This window comes from Cetorhinus maximus, chromosome 15 (genome assembly GCF_964194155.1).
Source record: "Cetorhinus maximus chromosome 15, sCetMax3.hap1.1, whole genome shotgun sequence".
NCBI lineage: Eukaryota > Metazoa > Chordata > Chondrichthyes > Lamniformes > Cetorhinidae > Cetorhinus > Cetorhinus maximus.
In genome coordinates, this window is record NC_135893.1 from 22,189,862 (window position 1) to 22,212,171 (window position 22,310).

General features: G+C 42.0%; 1 protein-coding gene across 6 annotated transcripts in view; it reads left to right on the forward strand.

Annotated features, from left to right (window-relative positions):
* The first annotated feature begins 678 nt into the window (after positions 1–678).
* Positions 679–22,310, forward strand: part of tmco4 (transmembrane and coiled-coil domains 4) — a 90,464-nt gene continuing 68,832 nt past the window's right edge. The window contains exons 1-7 of one of the 6 annotated variants that reach the window (XM_078558049.1): positions 1,130–1,841; positions 4,418–4,622; positions 5,023–5,213; positions 7,640–7,814; positions 7,994–8,021; positions 14,071–14,203; positions 20,027–20,124. In XM_078558049.1, coding sequence (XP_078414175.1) covers positions 5,083–5,213; positions 7,640–7,814; positions 7,994–8,021; positions 14,071–14,203; positions 20,027–20,124 — 565 coding nt within the window. In that variant the 5' untranslated portion in view covers positions 1,130–1,841; positions 4,418–4,622; positions 5,023–5,082. Of the gene's footprint in view, positions 914–951; positions 1,079–1,128; positions 1,842–4,417; positions 4,623–5,022; positions 5,214–7,639; positions 7,815–7,993; positions 8,022–14,070; positions 14,204–20,026; positions 20,125–22,310 lie in introns of those variants that run through there. The other 5 variants (XM_078558052.1, XM_078558048.1, XM_078558050.1 and 2 more) reach the window with 5 other exon arrangements.

A 22,310-nucleotide genomic window follows, 5' to 3' on the forward strand; every position in this document is an offset into this window, starting at 1 on the left:
GAGGCTAGGAATCCTTCGGTGAGTAACTCTTCCTGACTCCCCAAAACCTGTCCACCATCTACAAGGCACAAGTCAGGAGTGTAATGGAATACTCTCCAGTTGCCTGGATGAGTGCAGCTCCCACAACACTCAAGAAGCTTGACACCATCCAGGACAAAGCAGCCCGCTTGATTGGCACCACATCCACAAACATTCACTCCCTCCATCCTGACACACAGTACCATCTATAAGATGCACTGCAGGAATTCACCAAGGTTCCTTAGGCAGCACCTTCCAAACCCACGACCACTGCCATCTAGAAGGACAAGGGCAGCAGATTAATGGGAAAACCACCACCTGGAAGTTCCCTTCCAAGTCACTCACCATCCTGACTTGGAAATATATCGCCGCTTCTTCACTGTCACTGGGTCAAAATCCTGGAACCCCCTCCCTAACAGCACTGTGGGTGTACCTACACCACATGGACTGCAGCTGTTCAAGAAGGCAGCTCACCACCACCTTCTCAAGGGCAATTAGGGATGAGCAATAAATGCTGGCCCAGCCAGCGATGCCCACATCCCCTGAATGAATTTTTAAAAAGTTCTGGGCATCATACTTTATAAAGGATGTCAATTCTGTGAGTTCCAGTGCAAAAAGGATCAGAATTATTTATAAATGAATTGAACCTGCCTGTGCCTCAGATTGAAACCGTTCACTTCCCCCCAGGCACGCGCGTTCCCGCCTGCCCACTGGGCGCCCGCCCCCTGGCGGCTCCGGGCGCGCGCCCCCTAATGGCTCTGGATGTGCGCCCCCTTGATGGCTCTGGGTGCGCGCCCCCTGATGGCTCTGGGTGCGCGCCCCCTGATGGCTCTGTACGAGCGCGCTCCTGCCGGATGAGCGGAAGCGGCGGAAACTCGGAGCCAGCCTCCTGCAGGTAATCGCCCCCACCCTGGGCCCACTCCCAACTGCAGCCTGAGGCCGCGGCCTAGCGAGCGGCTCGGTGTCCCCGGGCCCCGGAGGTTCCTCTAACCCATCCTTCCCCAGAGCCCGAGCCGCTTTTTGTACCGGAGGCTCGGTTAGGGAACACGGGCCAAAACTGGTGTTAACTAATTAACTGACTAACCACTACTACTACTGCTGCTGCTGCTGTGAGCCTAACTTCCTCTTCACACAGATAAATAGTCTAAAGTGTTGTCTGCCTTTATCGGGAAATCACTCAATAATACCCACCTGCCCCAGGTAAATACAGGGAGTAAATAGTCCACCTGCACTAATAACTAAATGTAAATATCCCGAGTAACCTGCCCCCTCAGTCAGAATAATAACTGCCCTCATCTTGGGAAATATGCTGAATAATACCCACACCCCCTTGATGAATACAGAAAGCAGTAATGCTCTCCGCAGGCCAAATACCCAACTGATGCCACTTGTTTGCTGAATTTGTGATCATTGAATCCAAATCTGATTGGAAAATTCATTTTGTTTATACAAGTAGATTCCAAGTTCAATGCCATAAGAAGCCTTAGGTTTCACTTTCTGCTCTATCCTCTATTACAACCTCTTGTAGCCTCCAATGTGGAGCTTGGTGCACTGCACATAACCAATTAGTCACCGTATGTTTTTGATGGCACCAAAATTTGCTGTGAAACTAATGTGTGCAATGAATCTTCCTTTTTTTAATCCAACTCATTGGCAAGTTGATGACAGGGTGCAAATCATTTATGTGTTTCTTTACACTTAGCTTCAAAGCTAAATTGCCAGCTTGTTTCTATCAACTGAAACCACTATTTTAGGATTTAAAAAAACCAGGGAAACAAGATCCCATCTTGTATTGCCAGAGGGACAGAACATAGGAGCCGATGGTAAAAATGAGCTTTATAAAATATTGAAATGACTTCACATTGAGTGCAAAGCATCTCCTGGGCTAACAGTCAGCTTGTATAGAGCACTGACTTGCTCAGCAAGGCAAGCTTTTGAGTAGTCAAATCTAGAGCTGCCAAACATTCTTGATAGGGTGGACACAGAGATTGTTTCTATTGATCAGGGAATCTAAAACACAGGGACACAGTCTCAGGATAAGGGGCCGATCATTTAGGACTGAGATGAGGGGAAATTTCACCCAATAGATTGTGAATTTTTGGAATTCTCTACCCCAGAAGATTCTGGATGCTCCATTGTTGAATACGTCTAAGGCTGGGTTTGACAGATTATAGGGGTCTCAGGGAATTAAGGGATAGATATATGGAGTGGGCAGGAAAATGGAGTTGAAGCCCAAGGTCAGCTATGGTCGTATTGAATGGCGGAGCAGGCTCAATGTGCAATGTGGTCTACTCCTCCTATTTCTTATGTTCTTATGAAACTGTTTCACCCAGTAAACGATGAGTGTCTGGAGCTCACTGCCTGAAAGGGTGATAGAGGCAGACGTTTTCCATGCATTTAAAAATAATTTGGATATGTATTTGAAATGCTGTAACCTACAAGGCTCAGACCAAGAGCTGGAAAATTATTTTTCAGTTGGCACGGACATGATGGGCCAAATGGCCTCCTCCTGTAGGGCAGTAGATTTTCTGCATTTCTATGTACAAGGTTGCGGTAGTGGATGTTTGAGACCTTGTTGATATCATGTTTGATGTGAAACTTAGTCCAGGTTGAATAGGATGTGAAGCTTGTGAATTTCATACAGCTCTTCCGCCATCACCATGGGAAAACATTCGCATGGTTTATAACCCTGAGCACGGGACCCTCACCTGGGTCTGGAGCGACTTGCAAAAGGGCAGAGACAACCACCCCCTGAGGCCTCAAATGAGCCTGCTATCCAAGTGCTAGTTGTGTATTAGATTTTATGAAAGTACAGTAAGGGTTTGTCAGAAGTAGAGAATCCTGCTCTCCATATCTCCTTTCTTCTACAAAACTTGTTCACAGTCCATTACCTGTTCCCTGTTGACTGAAATCACTTCCTATCAAGGGGCAAGTAATTTATTTTAGGGATTCTATTCGACTGCTTGGTCCATACCAGCACATCTTTAACAATGAAGTGTCATAATCCTAAATGAGATCTGGCAGGCCCAGTGTTAAAATCCAGCCCTAAAAGGTGTCAGCCTTGATTCAATGGCAGCCCTCTGACTTCTCAGTTAGAAGGTTGTGGGATCAGGCCTCACTCTGGAGACTTGAACACATAATCCAAGCTGACACTTCAGTGAAAGACTGACGGAGTGTTGTACTCTTGAAGGTGTTATCTTTCATATGAGATGTTAAACTGAGGTCCCGTCTGCCCTCTTAATTAGATCTGAAAGATGATCAGGGAAATTCCCCTGACCAATATTTATCCTGCAACCAACATCTCGAAAACAGATTATTTAGTCATTATTACATTGCTGCTCGTGAGAACTTGCTGCGTGCAAATTGTCTATAGCCGTTTTTACATTGCAACAGTGACTACACTTTAACAGTATTTAAATGGCTGTAAAGTGTTTTGGGACATCCTGAGGTAGTGACAGGTGCTATATAAATTCATGTACTTTCTTTCATTAAGATATTTAATACCCACAAACTTGCAGTACTGATTATCTCTGCATCCATTATCCAAAACCCTTGGGGCTGATTGCATTTCAGTATTCAGAAATTTTTGGTTTTCGGATGTGACATGTCTACTGTGTATACAGTAGGCCTCACCTACTGACATTACAATAGCCTAAGCCTAGGCTAGCTATCGTCTACAAATTTGACATGGTAAAATAAAAGCACTAAATAGCCACAAAAATCGAAAGGTAACACAAACAAGAAGACTTTCCGCGCTAAAGGTCAGGTCTGATCGGCGAGGTTCATGTCGGCTTGGGTCGCAGACTTCCCACGTAAAAAGTGTTTGGTTTTTGGATGTGTTCGGTTTTTAGATGCATGCGTAAAGGATACTCCACTTGTAGTACCTAAGCAGGAGGTGGTTCATGGACAATTAAGGACCAGTCAACCTTGTTTGAGATCAGTGTGCAAAAATGTGTCATGTAAAATTCATGCAGCCCCTTGAACTGGCTCTGGGGTGTGGAGCCAGGGAGGTTGGTCATATTTGAGATGGGGCTCTGTGGATTCTGGATCTTTGACTGTTTAACTGAATGCATTTTAACAACTGTTGTGAGAAACTTATCCTCAGAAGCCTTCGCTCCATTCTGAAGCTCATTTTGAGTTATTGTAGCAAGCAAATAATCCCCTTTCTGTGTGTCAGGAGTCTGTGTGTGTTATTGGAAATCGTTCACTCGCCAGTTGATTGTACATAGCAGTTACTTAGGGAAATGCAGTAAACTCAGATTTCTTTAACTTCGGCTGTTAATGAAAATCTAGTCCTCCTCAAGTTTGAGTACTGGATTGATGCAGCCCTCGCTGACTTGTGGAGCTTGTTTTGAGCAACTTTTTTTACAGTTGGATCATATTTCACATTTTGCTGCAGGGCAACTGTGAATTTGAAGGTCACAACCTACTCATAAGGTTAATGAACCACACTGTGAGCTGAATTTTTCACAACCTCAAGTTTGAGGAACATTGTAAGAAGTTCCTGTTTCCGTACTGAGATTTGCTATGCTGCAGTTGAGTATGCATGCTCAAAACTGAATGAAACATTTCAATATGGAACAATACCTGGATCTCATTAGAAGGTAATGGTCTGATTAAGGAGTTCAGGTGTCATTTTTAGTTCCAAGAGTGATGGTTGAGTCATTACCAAGTTATTACTGTTAACTGAACACTAAAGAGTTCAATTTGAAAACACACTATTGCATTTGGTATATTCTGTGGTGCATAATGTAAATTCCATGGGGGCTTTTTTTAAGTTCAGTTTACTCTTGGCAATACCTATCAGTATGGATGCTGTGTTGAAAATTGTTAACGTTTAGTACTATCCACACAGAACAATTAACGAATGTGATTTATTGCCACCAGCTTATTGCAGAATAATCATCAGGAAATGGTGTGGCAGTTGTTTCATGTTAATGCTATTCTTGCTTTTCTCTTTATTTTTGTTGTTTAATTTTTTTGTTAAAACACTTCCTTTCTCAGATACCAGCTGAAAATGTCCACACCACTGACCAGGACAGAGCAGCTCACAGCCCTGTGAAGATGAGCTGCTCAGGTGAAGAGAAAGAGCCACTGGAGTTGGTTGGCCGACTGCTGAGTGAACCAGGAAGGTTTGCGTATGGCGGCCTGTGTGGTGTTACATTGTCATTGTTGTTTTCCGAAGAGGAACACAGGTTAGTACTCTGGTGTAAAACGCTAACACAGCAGCTTAATACTGAGTGTCTTAGTTCAACATCCGCTATGCACACAGACTTCCAGCAAGGAACACTGAATAGCAATCAGACGAGGGAATTCAAGCTGAGTTTTCTTTTCCCTCACCCTAACCTTGGGGCAGAGGCCACTTATTGTAGTTCTACTCCAGCCCTAACTGAGTTCAGATAACTTAGTCCAGACCAGGGATGGAAATTGAGACCAGTCCATACGGGGCAGTAGCAGCTGCCAAGCCCAGGATCAGTTTCTAGTGGATTTCCATTTTGTACAATGCCCTCCGATCAACTGTCTCCTTTAGGTACTAAATTTGGAGAGGTTCTAAGCAAGCTGAACTGATCCACAAACCTGTGTGTGTTTGTGTATATTTATGAGCATGTTGATATGTGCTGAACGTTAGCTTTCAACCCAACTGTTAGGGTTTCAAAAGAAAAAGTTGCTTTTCTCACTGGTATTGGAGGCTATCAGTATTAACCAAGCAGATCATTGAGAAAGCAAGACTATGGTTGGAACCAGATAAATTGAATGGTAGGATTGAAACTAATTCATCAGTGTTATTTTCTCCCATTGTTTGTTATCTAGATTTGAGGCAGAAAAAATTAAACTAAGCTCTCGGTTATGGGTGTGTTTGTTTAGAGTTTGTCCCCAGCAAGGTTCATATACAACAAGGTTCAAAAATGCAGCTTCTAAAACCCTTGTATTATCTTCAAAAGCCACTTTCTGAATTATATCCCGCTGTTGCGTTATGCAAAGTTTATTTTCTTTGATGCTGGTTGCGGCTGCTTTTTTGAGACAGGGTAGATGTTCCCTGGTGTGAACGTATTAACTAGCTTCATTTGATCATTTCATGCCGCTAAACATGTGGAATTGCCATGGTTTGGAACTATGTGGGATTGAAATGATTTGTTTTCCTTAAATAGAAAATACTGAGGTGTGCTTTCAAAATCGCAGTAGATTCCAAAATGGAATTAAATGCAGCTAATCACTTGTCAAGTTACAAAATGTTTGCAAGTATGTGCCCACAGAAGATAATTCTCATTGCTTCAGAAGTTATATCCTCCTCCTGTAATTTCTAAGTCACCACTGTTACTAATTGTGCTTTTATGTACTGTAATAAAAGTGATGCAACGTTGGGTACCCTTGCAATTTAGGCTATGACAAACCCATGTCCCACAGAGCTTTCAGTCTAACTCCTCGTTTTCACGTACCATCGGTCTAAATCCAGGACTCTTTTCATGGAATGGTCAACACAGGAGGAGGCCATTCAGCCTGTCATGTCTGTGTCTGCCTGTTCTCTGCAAGAGCAACTTACCTAGTGCCACTCCCTTGCCTTTTCCCATAATCTTGCAATTTTTTTCCTCTTCAGATAATTGGTTGTCAGCTTATTCTAGGGTGCTGTCAGTGTCCAACATTAGATGTGATTCTGCGATTGGACAACGTTTGTTAAATAATGCTCTCTGTGCTAAGAATTACGTTGACAACCAATTTAAGATTTTCAGTTGGGCTCGCAGTGTGGCGCACTTGCGTGTACTGGAAGCTACATATATTAATACACAGGGCCCTGTTCTTTGCAGACAGAAAGAACATGTACACTCATTACAATAAAAGCAAAATGCTGCGGATGCTGGAAATCGGAAATAAAAACATAAAATGCTGGAAAATCTCAGCAGGTCTAGCAGCATCTGTAGAGAGAAAAACAGAGTTAACATTTCAAGTCCGAATGAAGAGGAGTCATATGGACTTGAAATGTTAACTCTGTTTCTCTCTCCACAGATGCTGCCAGGCCTGCTGAGGTTTTCCAGCATTTTATGTTTTTAGTTATGTACACACATTGTGCCTGTTTCAGCTAAACAAAATAAGTGAGAGCCATTCGCTGACTCATTCCTCAGGGAAAGGCCTTGACTAATCAGGGTCAAGCTGCCTGGTTTAAATTTCAAACAATGCTTGGCAGTTAACTGTCAGTAACCATCACTGGTGCAACACCACTTGCCAACCAATCAGCACTCTCTTCACATACAGTAAAAATTGTTGTTTTCCACTTAAATTGGTATTCTTGCGAGGTGTCCTGATGAGTGCAAGACGAAACGCTTAGACATGTCTCTTTCTTCAGCAGTATTCTTTGAAGCTGTTGGTTAGCCTTTAAAGGGTTTACAGATTGACCTGTAGGAGATGCATGTGTACAAATACACAAGTACGTTTCATGGTGTTGAGTCAGTGTACATGCATGCATGTTTGTGTGACTGCACATGTGCATATATGTAGGTCTGTTAGTATACATGTTTATATGCATGCTTGCATTTTATGCATGTATGTATACTTGTATGTACTAGACAGTTTTATTTACAAATCTTATTAAAGAAAGGTCACTAAATACATTTCTTTGGTTTTGTAGACAGTTCAGAATGAAATTTATTGAAGAGCTTGTACATTGGCTGCAGTTTTCAGAATCTGTCTTGCCCGTCATGGAGGCTTTTGCCAATGGAATGGGAGGGGAAGGAGCAGACACATTTGCAGACCTCCTGCTAAAAGAACCGGCTTTGAAGGACAGTCCAATTCTAATCACTCAGGTACATATTCTGTATGGCATCCTTTTGTGCTGTTGTGCCTGCTGTCCCTTATCGTATTTTTGATTGTTTTCTTGACGTTCCATTGGTGCTGCATGTTTGTGTGAAAATTTCTGTGAAATGTTTTCTTTTATTTTGGAAGAGCTCAAATATTCAATCTAATTTTTGCCCTTCTGTTTCAGGACCTTGTTTCCTTTTCACTGAAAGACGGTGAGTTCTGGATTCTGTAACCGTAAAGGCAGAAAATGCTGGAAACGCATAGCGGATAAATGAGCTTATATGTTGTGTTGTAACATCCCTCTCCTTCTACTAATCAAATCACTGAACCAGAGACCATAGTCCAGTGTTTCCTAAATTTTTTCTCACTGTGACCTCATTTTAATTCTTAGAAATTGGTGCAACCCCAGAGTGAGAATGGGAATGGTGGTGGGGGGTTTGAAGAATTGTTGAGCGGGGACTGATACTTTTGCCCACAACCATTTTCCACTCTGATGGGGCCTCAGAGGTAAGAACCGTGCATTTGAATAATGCAGCCTCGGCATCGATCCCGCAACTGTCCCACCAGAGTCTCTGCTTGGAGCTCATGACCCCAAATGATTGTCCCACAACCCCAGTGGGGGTGGTTGCAACCCATGGTTTGGGAACCCCTGCAATTGTCATTTCAGTCTAGCTATTCAACTAATGAGATTCTAGAATCAGGAAGCAGATCCTGGAAACATCTCTATAGTGTCATTTCTGATTCTTCCATCACAACAATGGCCCTTCAAATCAAAATAATGTTTTATCCACCTCCACTAGGGCTATCTGTACCTTGCTCGTCCTGCTTTCTACCCTTAATGTCACCTATTAGCATATTTCTTAGCTAATATCACCACCGTCAACACCTCTTTGTCCTTTTGTCTATTACATCTTTTGGCAATCTCCACTTATCACTGGCCCTCTATCCAGCTCTACCTGTCCCACCCCTCTTTAAGCAAGCTCATATTTCACCTCTCTTCTATTTTTCCTTAGTTCTGTTGAAGAGTCATACGGACTCGAAACGTTAACTGTGTTCCTCTCCGCAGATGCTGTCAGACCTGCTGAGTTTTTCCAGGTATTTTTATTTTTGTTTTTGTTTTGGATTTCCAGCATCCACAGTTTTTTGCTTTTATCCACATTATTCTGTATCATACAGCTGCCATGATTGTTCCTGGCACACCACATTATATACCCTTAATAATAAATCACGCATAAAAATTCAATAAATTCATATATATGCTCTTAGATTTCCTTCTCCTAAACAAGATTGGCTCCAGCCCTTTTCCATCATGCAAGCGTCTCATCTTGGTTATGCAACAGTTAGCACTATGCCTATACACCCATACCTCTGTGCTCCAGGGCCTGGATCAATTTGACCTTAATATTCAATATCATGACCATATATACATGAAACATGGGTGTATACATTTGTTGACAATTCCACTGCTACTATAACAGTGATGTCTAAGAGACAGCCCATGAGCTTCTTTGACCTGTGAATCTCTTATAAACGCCTTGGGATGGTTTACTACATTAAAGGCGTTGTATAAATACAAGTTGTTGTTCCCTTTTTAGCTTGTATAGAAGGCCAACTTCAGCACCCTGAAGACGTTTAACATTTTTGGGCCTACAAATAACTGCTTTCTGGCTGAGGAGCAGCCCCTGCAGCTCCTCATGCCATGCCATTCCTTCCCTCTCCAATGCTATGACAGTCTCTCCCTTACCCTGTGCTGGCATAGTGTTTGTTTTGACACATCATCCCCCAGAGTGCAGGATTCAATGGTGTCAGAATGATCACCAATCATCTTTGGAATATTCTGAAGGTCCTTAATTGGTATTTGCAGCACAAGTAATTTTGACTATGACAAATTCTCCCCACAAACTCCAATTTCAATCCAGCTGAGTGAAGGCATCATAGGATGTGGATCTACAGTGGGGGAAGGAAGGGATTTCTCTAAAGCAACAAATCTGGCATTGTAAAATGAAAAATTGCAAATGATTTATTTATTGTAGAATCATAAAATGCTGGGTGTTCTGATAATGTGAAGTTGAGTTTTTGTTGGTGTCTAAAATATAGAATTTTCTTCTGCAAGCTATGGCTTTTCGATTGTTGCATTGCAAAACATTCTGAATCAGGTCATCATTATTCATAGAAGAGCTTCATAACCCTGGCTTGAAATTAATAATGCAGCAGCTGCTTTTGTGTCTAGCCTTGGACATTTTCCTGATGCAGAAAATCACCAAAGTATGGATATGGTTTGTAAATTGCCAGCCTGATTACAGAAAAGCTTCAAAGCTGCTGTTCTGATAAACTGATTGAGAAAGTAACTAACCTGGAGGAATTGAACAAAGCTCAGGATTCCAATAAATTGAGTTCTACACTGAGGTAGTGATTTAACTGATTCTGTAATGTCACAAACCTTGACCCAGTTCCTGCTTTTAAGTGAGCCACTTACTTCCCCACCTGTGACATTGAACAGAAAGTAACATTACGGGGAGAAGAAAACATTGGGAATGCTGTAAACTTGAAAGGCAAAAAAATAATGGCAATGCACACAACGTCTGTTAACAAAAGAAAAGTTTAATGCTTGGGACTTAGAGTGAGGAGGGTTACATGGAATGTTCATGAGATGTTACTGTATCTAACATGTGCTGTGCCTGACCTGACTAATCTACATCAGACACATGATGCCCATGACCTGGGGATGCTTGATGCAAACACTGCTGCGCACCCTAAATAAAAAGTCTTCCAGAAGCATCTTGAATTCAGCGGGGCAAGAAGTAACTAAAGAATGACCATTTGTGCATCTGAGATGCTTGGCACCTGTGTAACTAAGTCACCAAGGGGCTGAAGCCTTCAGGAGAAGAGGAGGACAGGTGAAAAATTGCCCATGAATGGAAAGGAGAGAAATGAAAAGGACCTGTGGAAAAAATGAATTTCGTTAGGTGATAATTCAGTGAGTCTTATTTTCAACAGAGTGAGGATATAGGGAGATGAGGAAGCGTGTAGGACTGAATATTTCAAACTTAAGAAGAAAAGAAGAAAGTAGAACTTATACAAAGACAAGATTATAACTATTTCTTTGTTTCTTTTCTTGCCGCACCACCATTCTCTTTGGCCCTGGAAGACTAATTCTTCTGTCATTCAACTCTCCTGTCTTTCACCCTATCACAGACCTTTTGTCCTTGTCCCACCCACCTTGCTCAAAACTTATTGCAGTTTTACCTTTTCCCAGTTTCGATGAAAGGTCACAGGCCTGAATTATTACATCTATTTCTCCTCGCAGATGTTGCCAAAACCTGCTGAGTATTACCAGCGTTTTCATTACAAATATTCTTCACTGGCTTCACACACCAAGTGTGAGATAGCCAAAGCAACAAAGGAAACCAACGCCATTCTGCCTCCTTTTAATAGGCTCCTGTGACAATGCCTCCCACACTGACATATGGGCCACATTTTAGAATTTCTGTACAACATTTCCCCCCCCCGCCCCCACCGCCGTCATCAGCACCACCCACTATCCTGTAGGAGAGAGGACCATCATTTTCCAATCCTGTCTAGCTAACAGGCATGTTCCTGGAGGACCGATAACGTTGTATCTTTGTTTAAAAAGGCAGAAAAGGATAGACTAAGTAATCACAGGCCAGTCAGCCTAACCTTGGTGTTGGGCAGACTATTGGAAAAAATTGTTGTTAGAAAGGCACAGGTTAGTCAATGGCGGTGTGCATGGATTCAACCTGGAGAAGTGTAAGGCAGTGCTTTTGGGGAAGGCAAACAAGACAAGGGAATACACAATGAATGGCCATTTAATGAGAAGTAGAGGGACTTTAGAGTGCATGTCCGCATATCCTGCAGGTAGGACAGGTAGATAAAGTGGTTAAGAATGCATAGAAGGCACTTTCATTAGCCGAGGCATAAAATATAAGAGCAGGGCAGTTATGCTACAATCTTGTAAAACACTAGTTAGGCTGCAGCCAACGTACTGCATACATTGTGATCACCATATTACAAGAAGGATGTGATCTCTGGAGATTTACAAATATGTTGCCCATGTCTGGAGATTTTTAATTATGAAGAAAGTTTGGATAGGCTGGGGTTGTTTTATTTGGAATAGAGTCAGCTGACAGAATATTTAATTGAGGTGCATAAAATTATGAGGGGCCATGACAGAGCAAATAAGCAGGACCTTATTTCCCTGTCAGTAACAGAGGTGGGGCGGGATGGGAGCATAGATTTAAAGTAATTGGTCGAATGATTAGAGGGAAGTTGAGGTGAAATGTTTTCACCCAGAGGGTGGTGGAAGCCTGGAACTCACTGCCTGAAAGGGTGGTAGAGGCATAGAGGCTGAAAGCCCCATTTCATTAAAAAAGTACATGGATAGTCATTAGAAGTGCCGTAACGTACAAGCATATGGATCAAGAGCTGCAAAGTGGAATTAGGTTAGATAGCTCTTTAGGGGTCTTGTAGTGCAGTGGTAATGTCCTTACCTCTGGGCCAGAAGCTCTGGGTTCGGCTCCCACTCCAGGACTTGATGGCCATGGAAGTTGCATTCATAATGTGGCCAAACAGGTGGACTTTGTCCCAGCTGATACCAAGTACCTAGAATAGAAAACATTCATAGAAATTCCTCACCTTGATAAGCACAAAGATTTTTATTGTTTATTATCATTAAATATCATGTTTAAAAACTCCTTTCTGTACATTTTTTGCATGTATTTTGTTGTCTGTGCTCATGACAGGAACATTCACTTTAGAAAGTAAAGAATTTGCCACAGTGTTGTGTAGTGTCTTGGTGAAGGCTTCAGCACCTTTTGACCTTACGCCTATCTGCAGAACAGCACAGGACAAAGAGAAAACAAAATGTACCAGTTTGGGGTAGATGTTCAGCCAAGTACAAGCTTCACAGGACTAATCCTGCACAACCTAACAATAATACTGTAAAAGGGGCTGACTTTATCTCATTACACCACCAACATTTCAGGAGTGGTTTGAGAATAGGGTGGTAAAATTATTGATCAGGGATCACTGGAGAGAAGATCAAACTGGCATCAGTGGGTGGTCTTAAGCTGGTGGTTGAGTGTGGAAAAATATAGCTCTTTACTGTCCTAGTGAATGTGTGGGACAAGAAAGTATTTTATGTCCCAGAGTAAAGAAAGACTTGCATTTATATAGCATTTTTCACTGAACATCTCAAAGTGCTTTGCAGCCAATGTGTATTTTTAAAGGGTAATCTCTGTTGTAACGTTGGAAGCGCAGCTACCAATTTGCTAACAGTGATTTCCCACAGACAGCAATGTGATAATGACTAAGAAATCTGGTTTTTTCCAGTGATGCTGATCGTGGGATAAATATTGGCCAGGACTCTAGGGCTAACTCCCCTGCTCTTATTTGAAATAGTGCCATGGGATCTTTAACACGCATCCAAGCTTGCAGATGGGGCCTCAGTTTAGCATCTCATCCGAAAGACGGTGCCTCCAATAATGCAGTGCTCCCTTATTACCGAGCTGGAGTGTCAGCGTAGATTTTTGTGCTCAAACCCTGGAGTGGGACATGAGTCCAGAACCTTGTGACTCAGGGCGGAGAATGCCGCCAACTGAGCCACGGCTGACGCACATTGTATTTTTGTGCCATGCTTTATTCCAAGATACAAAATGAACTGTTTGCTTGTCGCACACTCTTGCTCTTTGGTCTGATGGTTGGATCACTGTGGTATAGGTTTTCAGGGAGAGTGGGTCAGATTGACGGTTGATGTGTTAGAGGGGATGTGGTATTAGAGGAGGATTTGCTGATGGTTCCAGTATGCGAACTATCATGCCTTCCCTTGATCTAATTGAATTTATCAAAATACCAGTTGATGGAAATCATGTATTTTCATTTTATTAATCTATTCATTTATTAATTTTGAGCCTGCTTAGGATAGTCTGTTTGTTCCAATTGTATACAGGGCAGTGCACACATGGATTAACACTGGCCAATACAGTCAGTCTCCCACCAGAGAGCACAATCCAGATCTGTAGTGCTCAGCCTCACTCCGGGCAGTGTGACTCTGGCCTATGTTGCTCGATGCAGAACCATTTGTAAGATCTGTTTACAAACTTGGACCTACCCAAGGTCAAACCCATTGCTTGTTTTCCAGTACAGTATATCTAGATAATGCTAATCCAAAGCATTAAAAGTTGTAACTGTGCCAGAGTTTTCTAACTGGAATGCAGCATTCAACATTCCATGTTTGTGTTGCAGGATATTACGACGCACGTGCAAGGGTCCTCATTCGTCACATCACATGGCTCTTGCGAATTTCGTTTGAAGAACTGGAGATCTTTGAGGAATCGTTGGTAGAAAGTCTGAAAGAACATAAAGAAACAGAGTCAGAGTAAGAGAAAAACCTAGACTTATAAAGCATTTCACAATTCCAGTATGTTCTGTAATAGAGAAATAACAGCCTACATGCTTAAACAGAGAAACACACAGCCCTGAATAATCAGCCCTATTTTCAAACAGCATCATTTATGAATCGTGGATTTTGATTTATTTTCTTTGGGAGGGAAATAGGGTGAGGTCACAATCTTGTAAATGTACAAGAAATGTATAAATAATCAAAGCACAAAACAAAATGCTATCACTACAAAATATTCCTATTTGACCTTGAGCACAACTGTATATCTGTCCGGGCCATTTGAAGATTGAGTTCTGTTTGGTTCTGTGCTGTGTACACAGTTTGACAGGATTTTTGAAGGTAATTGGGTGGAGGGTGATCAGGAGATTCAGATAACAATGAAGTGATTATGTGCTTTGTCCAATCAAGGGGGTTGAATGATGATTAAAAAGCACTCAAGTTTTTACAGTTGTGTTTTATAATTCTCTCATCAGTCCTAAAACTATATTGCAGTTTAAAAAGACACTAGAGTGTGTCTGCAGTTTTCTTTTATTCTGCAAGAGTTCCACCGATTGTTCAGTTCATAACTTAGCATAGCATATATTAAATCTTTGTGTGTGCGTGCGCATGCATGTGTATTCTCTTGATACTTTCATTCACACCCAAACAAGTGGCTAAGCTCAACACCACAACATTAAAGATTGGGAGCTAGAAGGGGGCAGTGTATGCAATTACATAGAATTATATAGATTTTACAGCATAGAAAAAGGCCGTTCAGTCCAACTGGCCTGTGCTAGTATTCATGCTCCACATGAACCGCCTCCCACCTTACTTCATTTCGGTGTATCTGCATTTAAGTTGTTCGTGTTATTGTATCTTTTCTTCCCTAGGTGTTTATCCAGCTTCCCCTTAAGCCATCAGTGTTATTTGCCTCAACTACTCTACCTGGCAGCAGGTTCCATATTCTCACCACTCTGTGGATAAAGAAGTTTCTCCAGTATTTCTTTGAGGAATTATTGGTGACTACCTTATATTTATGACCCCTAGTTTTGGACTTTCCACAAGTGGAAAGACTCTTCTCTATGTCTACCCTATCAAACCACTTCATATTTTTAAAAGCCACTGTTAGGTCACTCCTCAGCCTTTAGTTTTTGTGAGAATAGAACCCCAACCTAATTATTCAGTCTTTCCTGATGATTATAACCTCTCAGTTTAGGTATCATCTTTGTAAATCTATTTTCCACCTTCTCCAATGTCTCCATATCCTTTCTGTAATATGGAGACCAGACCTGTGCACAGGGCGGTTTTGCAGTTTCTTCTGTGTGACACTTCACAGTTATGCCTAGCCCTATGAGGCACACTCACTGACCTTGACATGTATATTGTGCTCCCAGCTCCCAAAAAGGTAGACATCTCTAAATTATGGAATGGGTTAGTTTCGGAGTAAAGCGCATTGACACTGACTCATGAAATATACCCAGGTCCAGTACACTGTCAGGTGCAGAATAAAGTTCCCTGTACTCAGTCTTACTGGTGCAACATAGATTGGATGTGTGTTACAGCCCAGCAATGTACTTTAGAAGAATCTCCCTTGCCATGCCAGTCTGAATTTTCCTTTTTGGCAGCAGCAGCAGTAAATCTCAATCCCTGAACGATACTGACATTCGACCAGGCTATTGTGCCATCTACATATGTTGAATTGATACTTCCAGTTGGCAACAGTCCTTCATATTTAACTACTGAAAATGGAATATTGGCCTTCACCCAAATTACACAAGTCAGCATATAACCAGCACTGACTGGCTTCTGTCAATAGTTCAAAGATTGACATCTAATGTACAATAAGACTCATTACAAGTTCTTTCTGCACATTAGCTTGTGATTAAATGGGGTACAGCTTCAGAGAATTAATAACGCAAGATCTTTCATGAATCTTAGCTTTTTGACCTGTTTAATTTCTCCAACCACTGCACCAGTACAAGCTACATACTATGGCAAATAAAGGACATTTTAACTATAACATTTATAACCATAAACAATATCCACATATTTTTGAAAGCTGATTTGCGTGGCTGAATCAGTGATTATTAACCTGCCTTCTCAGTGACGTGAAAATGTTTAGCTAGATTTTGGCTCAATGTCACCAGTGGCTTTCTCAAATGAAATGTTGAATTCTGATGGTCTGCATGGTGCAGGGGCCTAGAACCCTTGCCCTTTCCTCACAGATCCAGGGTCAGCCAAGCCCTGACTGATGGGATGAAAGTCTCTTCTAAGTGAAATGAGTTTGGCGCAGTCTCAATCCACTTTTTGGTGAATATGAATCTAGAGAACAAAACAGTCAATAATTGGCAAAAATGGAAAGAACAAACCTATTCCGCAGTATTAAAATTATGCTACATTTATGCTACAGGATATTGCATGCTATGTTCTCTGGGCTCACACTTCATCTGTGATTTTCACTCTCTGCCTAGCATCTTACTCTAGCTATATTTCAGCTGTTTTTTCCTCAAATAATCTTTTTTATTCATTCATGGAATGTGGGCAACTCTGGCAAGGCCAGCATTTATTGCCCATCCATAATTGTCTTTGAGAAGGTGGTGGTGAGCTGCCTTCTTGAACCACTGTAGTCCATGTGGCTTAGGTGCACCCACAGTGCTGTTAAGGAGGGAGTTCCAGGACTTTGACCCAGCAATGGTGAAGGAACGGTGATATATTTCCAAGTCAGGATGCTGAGTGGCTTGGAGGGGAACTTCCAGGTGGTGGTGTTCCCATGCATCTGCTGCTCTTGTCCTTCTAGATGGTAGTGGTTGTGGGTTTGGAAGATGCTGTCTAAGGAGGCTTGGTGAATTCCTGCAGCGCATCTTGTAGATGGTATGCGCTGCTGCCACTGTGCATCGGTGATGGAGGGAGTGAATGTTTGTGGGTGGGGTGCCAATCAAGAGGGCTGCTTTGTCCTGGATGGTGTTGAGCTACTTGAGTGTTGTTGGAGCTGCACTCATCCAGGCAGGTGGAGAGTATTCCATCACACTCCTGACTTGTGCCTTGGAGATAGTGGACAGGGTTTGGGGAGTCAGGAGATGAGTTACTCGCCACAGGATTCCTAGCCTCTGACCTGCTCTTGTAGCCACAGTATTTATATGGCTAGTTCAGTTTAGTTTCTGGTCAATGGTAAACCCCAGGATGTTTATAGTGGGGGATTCAATAATGATAATGCCATTGAATATCAAGGGGTGATGGTTAGATTCTCTCTTGTTGGAAATGGTCATTGCCTGGCGCTTGTGTGGCACAAATATTATGCCACTTGCCAGCCCAAGCCTGGAAATGGTCCAGGTCATGCTGAATTTGGACATGGACTGCATCAGTACCTGAGCAGTTGTGAATGGTGCTGAACATTGTGCAATCATCAACGAACATTCCCACTTCTGGCCTTATGATGGAAGAAACATCATTGATGAAGCAGCTGAAGATGCTTGGGCCTCGGACACGACCCTGAGGAACTCCTGCAGTGATATCCTGGAACTGAGATGATTGATCTCCAACAACCACAACCATCTTCCTTTGTGCTACCTATGACTCCAACCAGCGGAGAGTTTTCCCCCTGATTCCCATTGACTTCAGTTTTGCTAAGGCCCCTTGATGCCACACTCGGTCAAATGCTGCCTTGATTTCAAGGGCAGTCACTTTCACCTCACCTCGGGAGTTCAGCTCTTTTGTCCATGTTTGAACCAAGGCTGTAATGAGGTCAGGAGTTGAGCGATCCTGGTGGAACCCAAACTGAGCATCAGTGAGCAGGTTATTTCTAAGCAAGTGCTGCTTGATGGCACTGTTGATGACCCCTTCCATCACTTTACTGATGATCGAGAGTAGCATGATGGGGTGGTAATTTGCTGGGTTGGATTTGTCCTGCTTTTTGTGTATAGGACATACCTAGGCAATTCTCTACATTGCTGGGTAGATGCCAGTGTTGCAGCTGTACTGGACCAACGTGGCTAGGGGCAGGCATGTTCTGGAGCCCACTTAGTTTTCTATGCATGTATCACATTTTAAATATTGTGAATTAATTGCATGAAGGGCTCGATAAAGATGTGATTTCCCCAGCTGGTGAGTTTTTAACTAGAGATTCATAGAAAATCTGAAGCAGCAGTCAGGCTATTTTATGCAAACAGGAACAAATTAACCAATACACTCTATACAAATATTGTGACATTCAACTGATCACCTGTGTGGTTGTTTATTTTCTAACACTTTTTGATGCTTTAGGTAACCATGTAACCAAAATTGCACAGCAGTGGACTGCCAGGGAATCAACTTGCGAATGAGTTTGTGAAGATGTAATGCTTTATGATGCTTCTATTTCATATATGATGCTAGCATAATACACTTTTGTAATGTGCTCTTTTTTGGAATCTCATTAATTTGTCAAATCAACCTGCACACTCTTAATGGGGAGCGTGTTGGGTGGAATAGGATCAGAAAATAACGTGGTACTGCTTCATTTGCAATTACTTATAAAAAAACTGTGAAAGTGCTGTGGAATGTTTGTTTGATTTAATCTAATGTCGTCTTGAAGAAATCAAGTAATGATATGCAACACCACCGTCAACACCTCTTTGTCCTTTTGTCTATGACATCTTTTGGCAATCTCCACCTATCGCTGGCCCTCTATCCAGCTCTACTTGTCCCACCCCCCCTTAAACCAGCTTATATTTCACCTCTCTTCTATTTTTCCTTAGTTCTGTTGAAGAGTCATACGGACTCGAAATGTTAACTGTGTTCCTCTCCGCAGATACTGTCAGACCTGCTGAGTTTTTCCAGGTATTTTTATTTTTGTATTGCTTTTTTAAAAATCACTTCAGTCAAGCTGTTTGTGTAAACAGATGAGACAGGCATGCAGGCTGCCTATCGTATGTTCAACCTCCTCCGACAAAAGCTATTGCTCAGATTCTCTTTCAATTGCTGTCTCACTCTGAGCTGGAGCTGTGTGGATCTGATATTTGAATTGTCCATTACTTGGCCTCGCAGTTGCTTTTGAAGTCTCGATGCCAATTCATTTGAAGAAAAGGAGCTTGAGTGATCTGATTGAAATTGTTATGGTTATGAAAGAAACTGACCAAGCTGATTCAAGCAAATTATTCAATATCATGAAGTATTCAAATCACAGGAAATACAAATTAAAAATGAGGACATTTGAAGTGAGAAGGGAAGTCAGGGCAAACTTTTTCCACTTGGAATAAACTATCAAGGAAAGGAGAACACTATCAATGGAGTCAAGAGACAATTAAATGTGTGTTTAGAAAGTGAAGGAATTGAGCGGTATAGTGAGAAGGTAGGTGGATTTAATCCCCAGAAAGGGGAAGACTTGGTGGGCTTACTGACATTCTATCTCTTTAAAAAAAAGCTTGTATACAAAGTGAACCATAGCTTGAAATCATGTGACCAAAGTAGTATTGTAATGTGAAATCTCCAGTACCTTCTCATCAATGATGGAAACATCCTTGTATCAAGAATTTGAATACCTTTCAAATGAGGAGACCAGATCTCTGCCAATAATCTATTATAAACATGCTTGTTGATGGAGCTAATATTGATTTTACTTTATCAGTAATCTTGCATTATAAAGGTGCCTGTAATTCATACTGATGCCATTTTTCTTTTTAATTGCCGTTCCATAAGGATGCTGCTCACTGTAAGTATTCTAATTTTATTTACACACATTTTAAGTACTGAGAACTCCCTGAGAAATTTATTAACTGTTTCCTTGCTTCACTAATTTACTTTGGTACATTGCACCTAACCCATTTCCCTCTTTAACATTTCCAGAGAATTTGAAATTTCTCGGAAAAGGAAAGATCGTAAAAAGAAATTGAAGAGATATTTCCTTATTGGACTTGCCACTGTGGGAGGCGGGACTGTGATTGGTACGTTATAACTGCAACAAAGTTACAGTGAGATGGGGGGAATGTGATGGTTATGGGTATGGTTATAACTGAAACTGGATTACAAAACTGATAGATATGTTAAAGTTAAAACAGGTTATACTGGGAGATGGAGCTGTGATAGGTACTTTAGTTATATTGCTGATGGAGGTGTAATAGATTCATTATAACTCGAGTACATTAAAAATCGTGGAGCTAGAAAAAAAAAATCGTGGCGCTGTGTCTGCAAATTGAAATTGTAACTCTTTCGGGTTACAACCAATTAAACTAAAGCCTACCGATTAATGATAAAAACTGTCAATGAGCATAGTTAGAATGATTGCCTCCTGTGGCTCATCAGAGTTGGTTTCACAGTAACGTGTTTCAGCTGGGTTGACATGTGAAAGACAGATATAAACCTGGTACTTTTTGTTTTGGAAAAATATACTTTATTCATAAAATATCTGAAAGAACATTACAAAACATTTCTAAATGGCCATCACAAAAAGTGCAATCATATTCAACTTTTACACATGGATCATGAGGTGCTTCAATACAATCAATGAATGTTACAGTCATTATGGTCATTACAGACAGTCAGACAGTGCAATGGTATTGGAGTTATCAACATACATCATGTTGCACTCTGAGGTGCTTCAATTATGATACTTTTAGTTTTCACTACATACATTTATTGTGAGTCGTACAACCCAAGGGGTCTATACACTTCCCAGCCCCTCGGTGCACTATAGCAGAAAGGACTGCAACCTTTCCCCATTGCACCTTTGTACTTCGACTCTGGTGGGACTCGAACCTACAACCTTTGAATCTCTTATACAACAACAGCTAGAAATCCAACACGCTATCCGTTGCGCCACAGAGGCCAACACATTGCACCTTTGTACTTGCTTTGAGAGTAGGTGTAAATAGGTAGCACAGATTTTCACTGCTCAATCTCAATACATGTTGCTCAAGGAGAGCAGAGGTTCCTTAAAGTGATGCTGACATTTTTTTAATATTATAAAGGAGCCAGGACATTTAATTCTTTACCAGCATTAGGAGGAGCTTGGAGCATTGAGCCGGCTGCCATTGGAGTGATTTGTTGAGTCTTCAGGGAACAGTAGGAAGATCTATGACTGAGAAACTTATCACATGCTTGGCGGGGATCCTGTCCATTATTTGTTTCACTTAATGAATTGCCACATATAGTTTCATAGGGCAGGATCTTCCAGTCGGCGAGCGGGAGCGGGGCCCGCTCGCCGACTCATAAAATGACATGGGATGACGTCGGGTGGAACTCCCGACGTCACCTCACGTCATTTCCATTTTCAGGTCAGCAGGGGCGCAGCCAAGTCAGCTGCGCTCCCACCGACCTGTCAACGGCTTATTGAGGCCATTGAAGAACTAATTAAAGTTGTTAATGGACCTGCCCGTCCAACCTTAAGGTTGGCGGCGGGCAGGCCGGGAGCCCTGGCGGGCTTCAGAAAAAGCATGAAACCTCATCCACTGGCGGGATGAGGTTTCATGAGGGTATTTAAATTTTTAAGAAAGGTTTCAATAAAACTTATGGACATGTCCCAACTCATGTGACAGTGTCACGAGGGGACATGGCAGGGAAAATTTTTAAACATGTTGATTAAAAGTTTTAATTCCGAGTTGATCTCCCTGAAGCAGCACTTAGCCTCAGGGAGATCTGTGCGCTCTTTCATACGCATGCGCGAAAGAGCGCACTCCCGGCTGAGGGGATCCCCCCCCGATAGCGCTCCCCGGCGGACATCATGCTGGGCGGGCCTTAATTGGCCCGCCCACGTAAAATGGTGGCGTGCCCCCAATCGGAGGCATGCCCACTCTCTCCCCCCCCCCCGCCCCCGCTCCCCAACTGGGGGAAAATTTTTCCCATATAGAATTTAATTTAATGATAGAGATAAAAGGGACTGTTTAATATTTAGATTACCCTGGGCTAATTGACTGAAAAGCACTGTTCCCTCTAATTGTGCTCTGCACCCCACCACACTGGAATGACATGATCAAAATTCAAGCAAAGTCAGAAACTGTCAACCAACTCAAACCAACAAAATGCAGCACTTAGAAATACATATCTGTAAACGTTAGCTCAACTCCAAGGTGAATGACAGCAGTTATTACAGTGCAATCAAAAATATGGTGGATAAATTGTGCCTTCATACTTT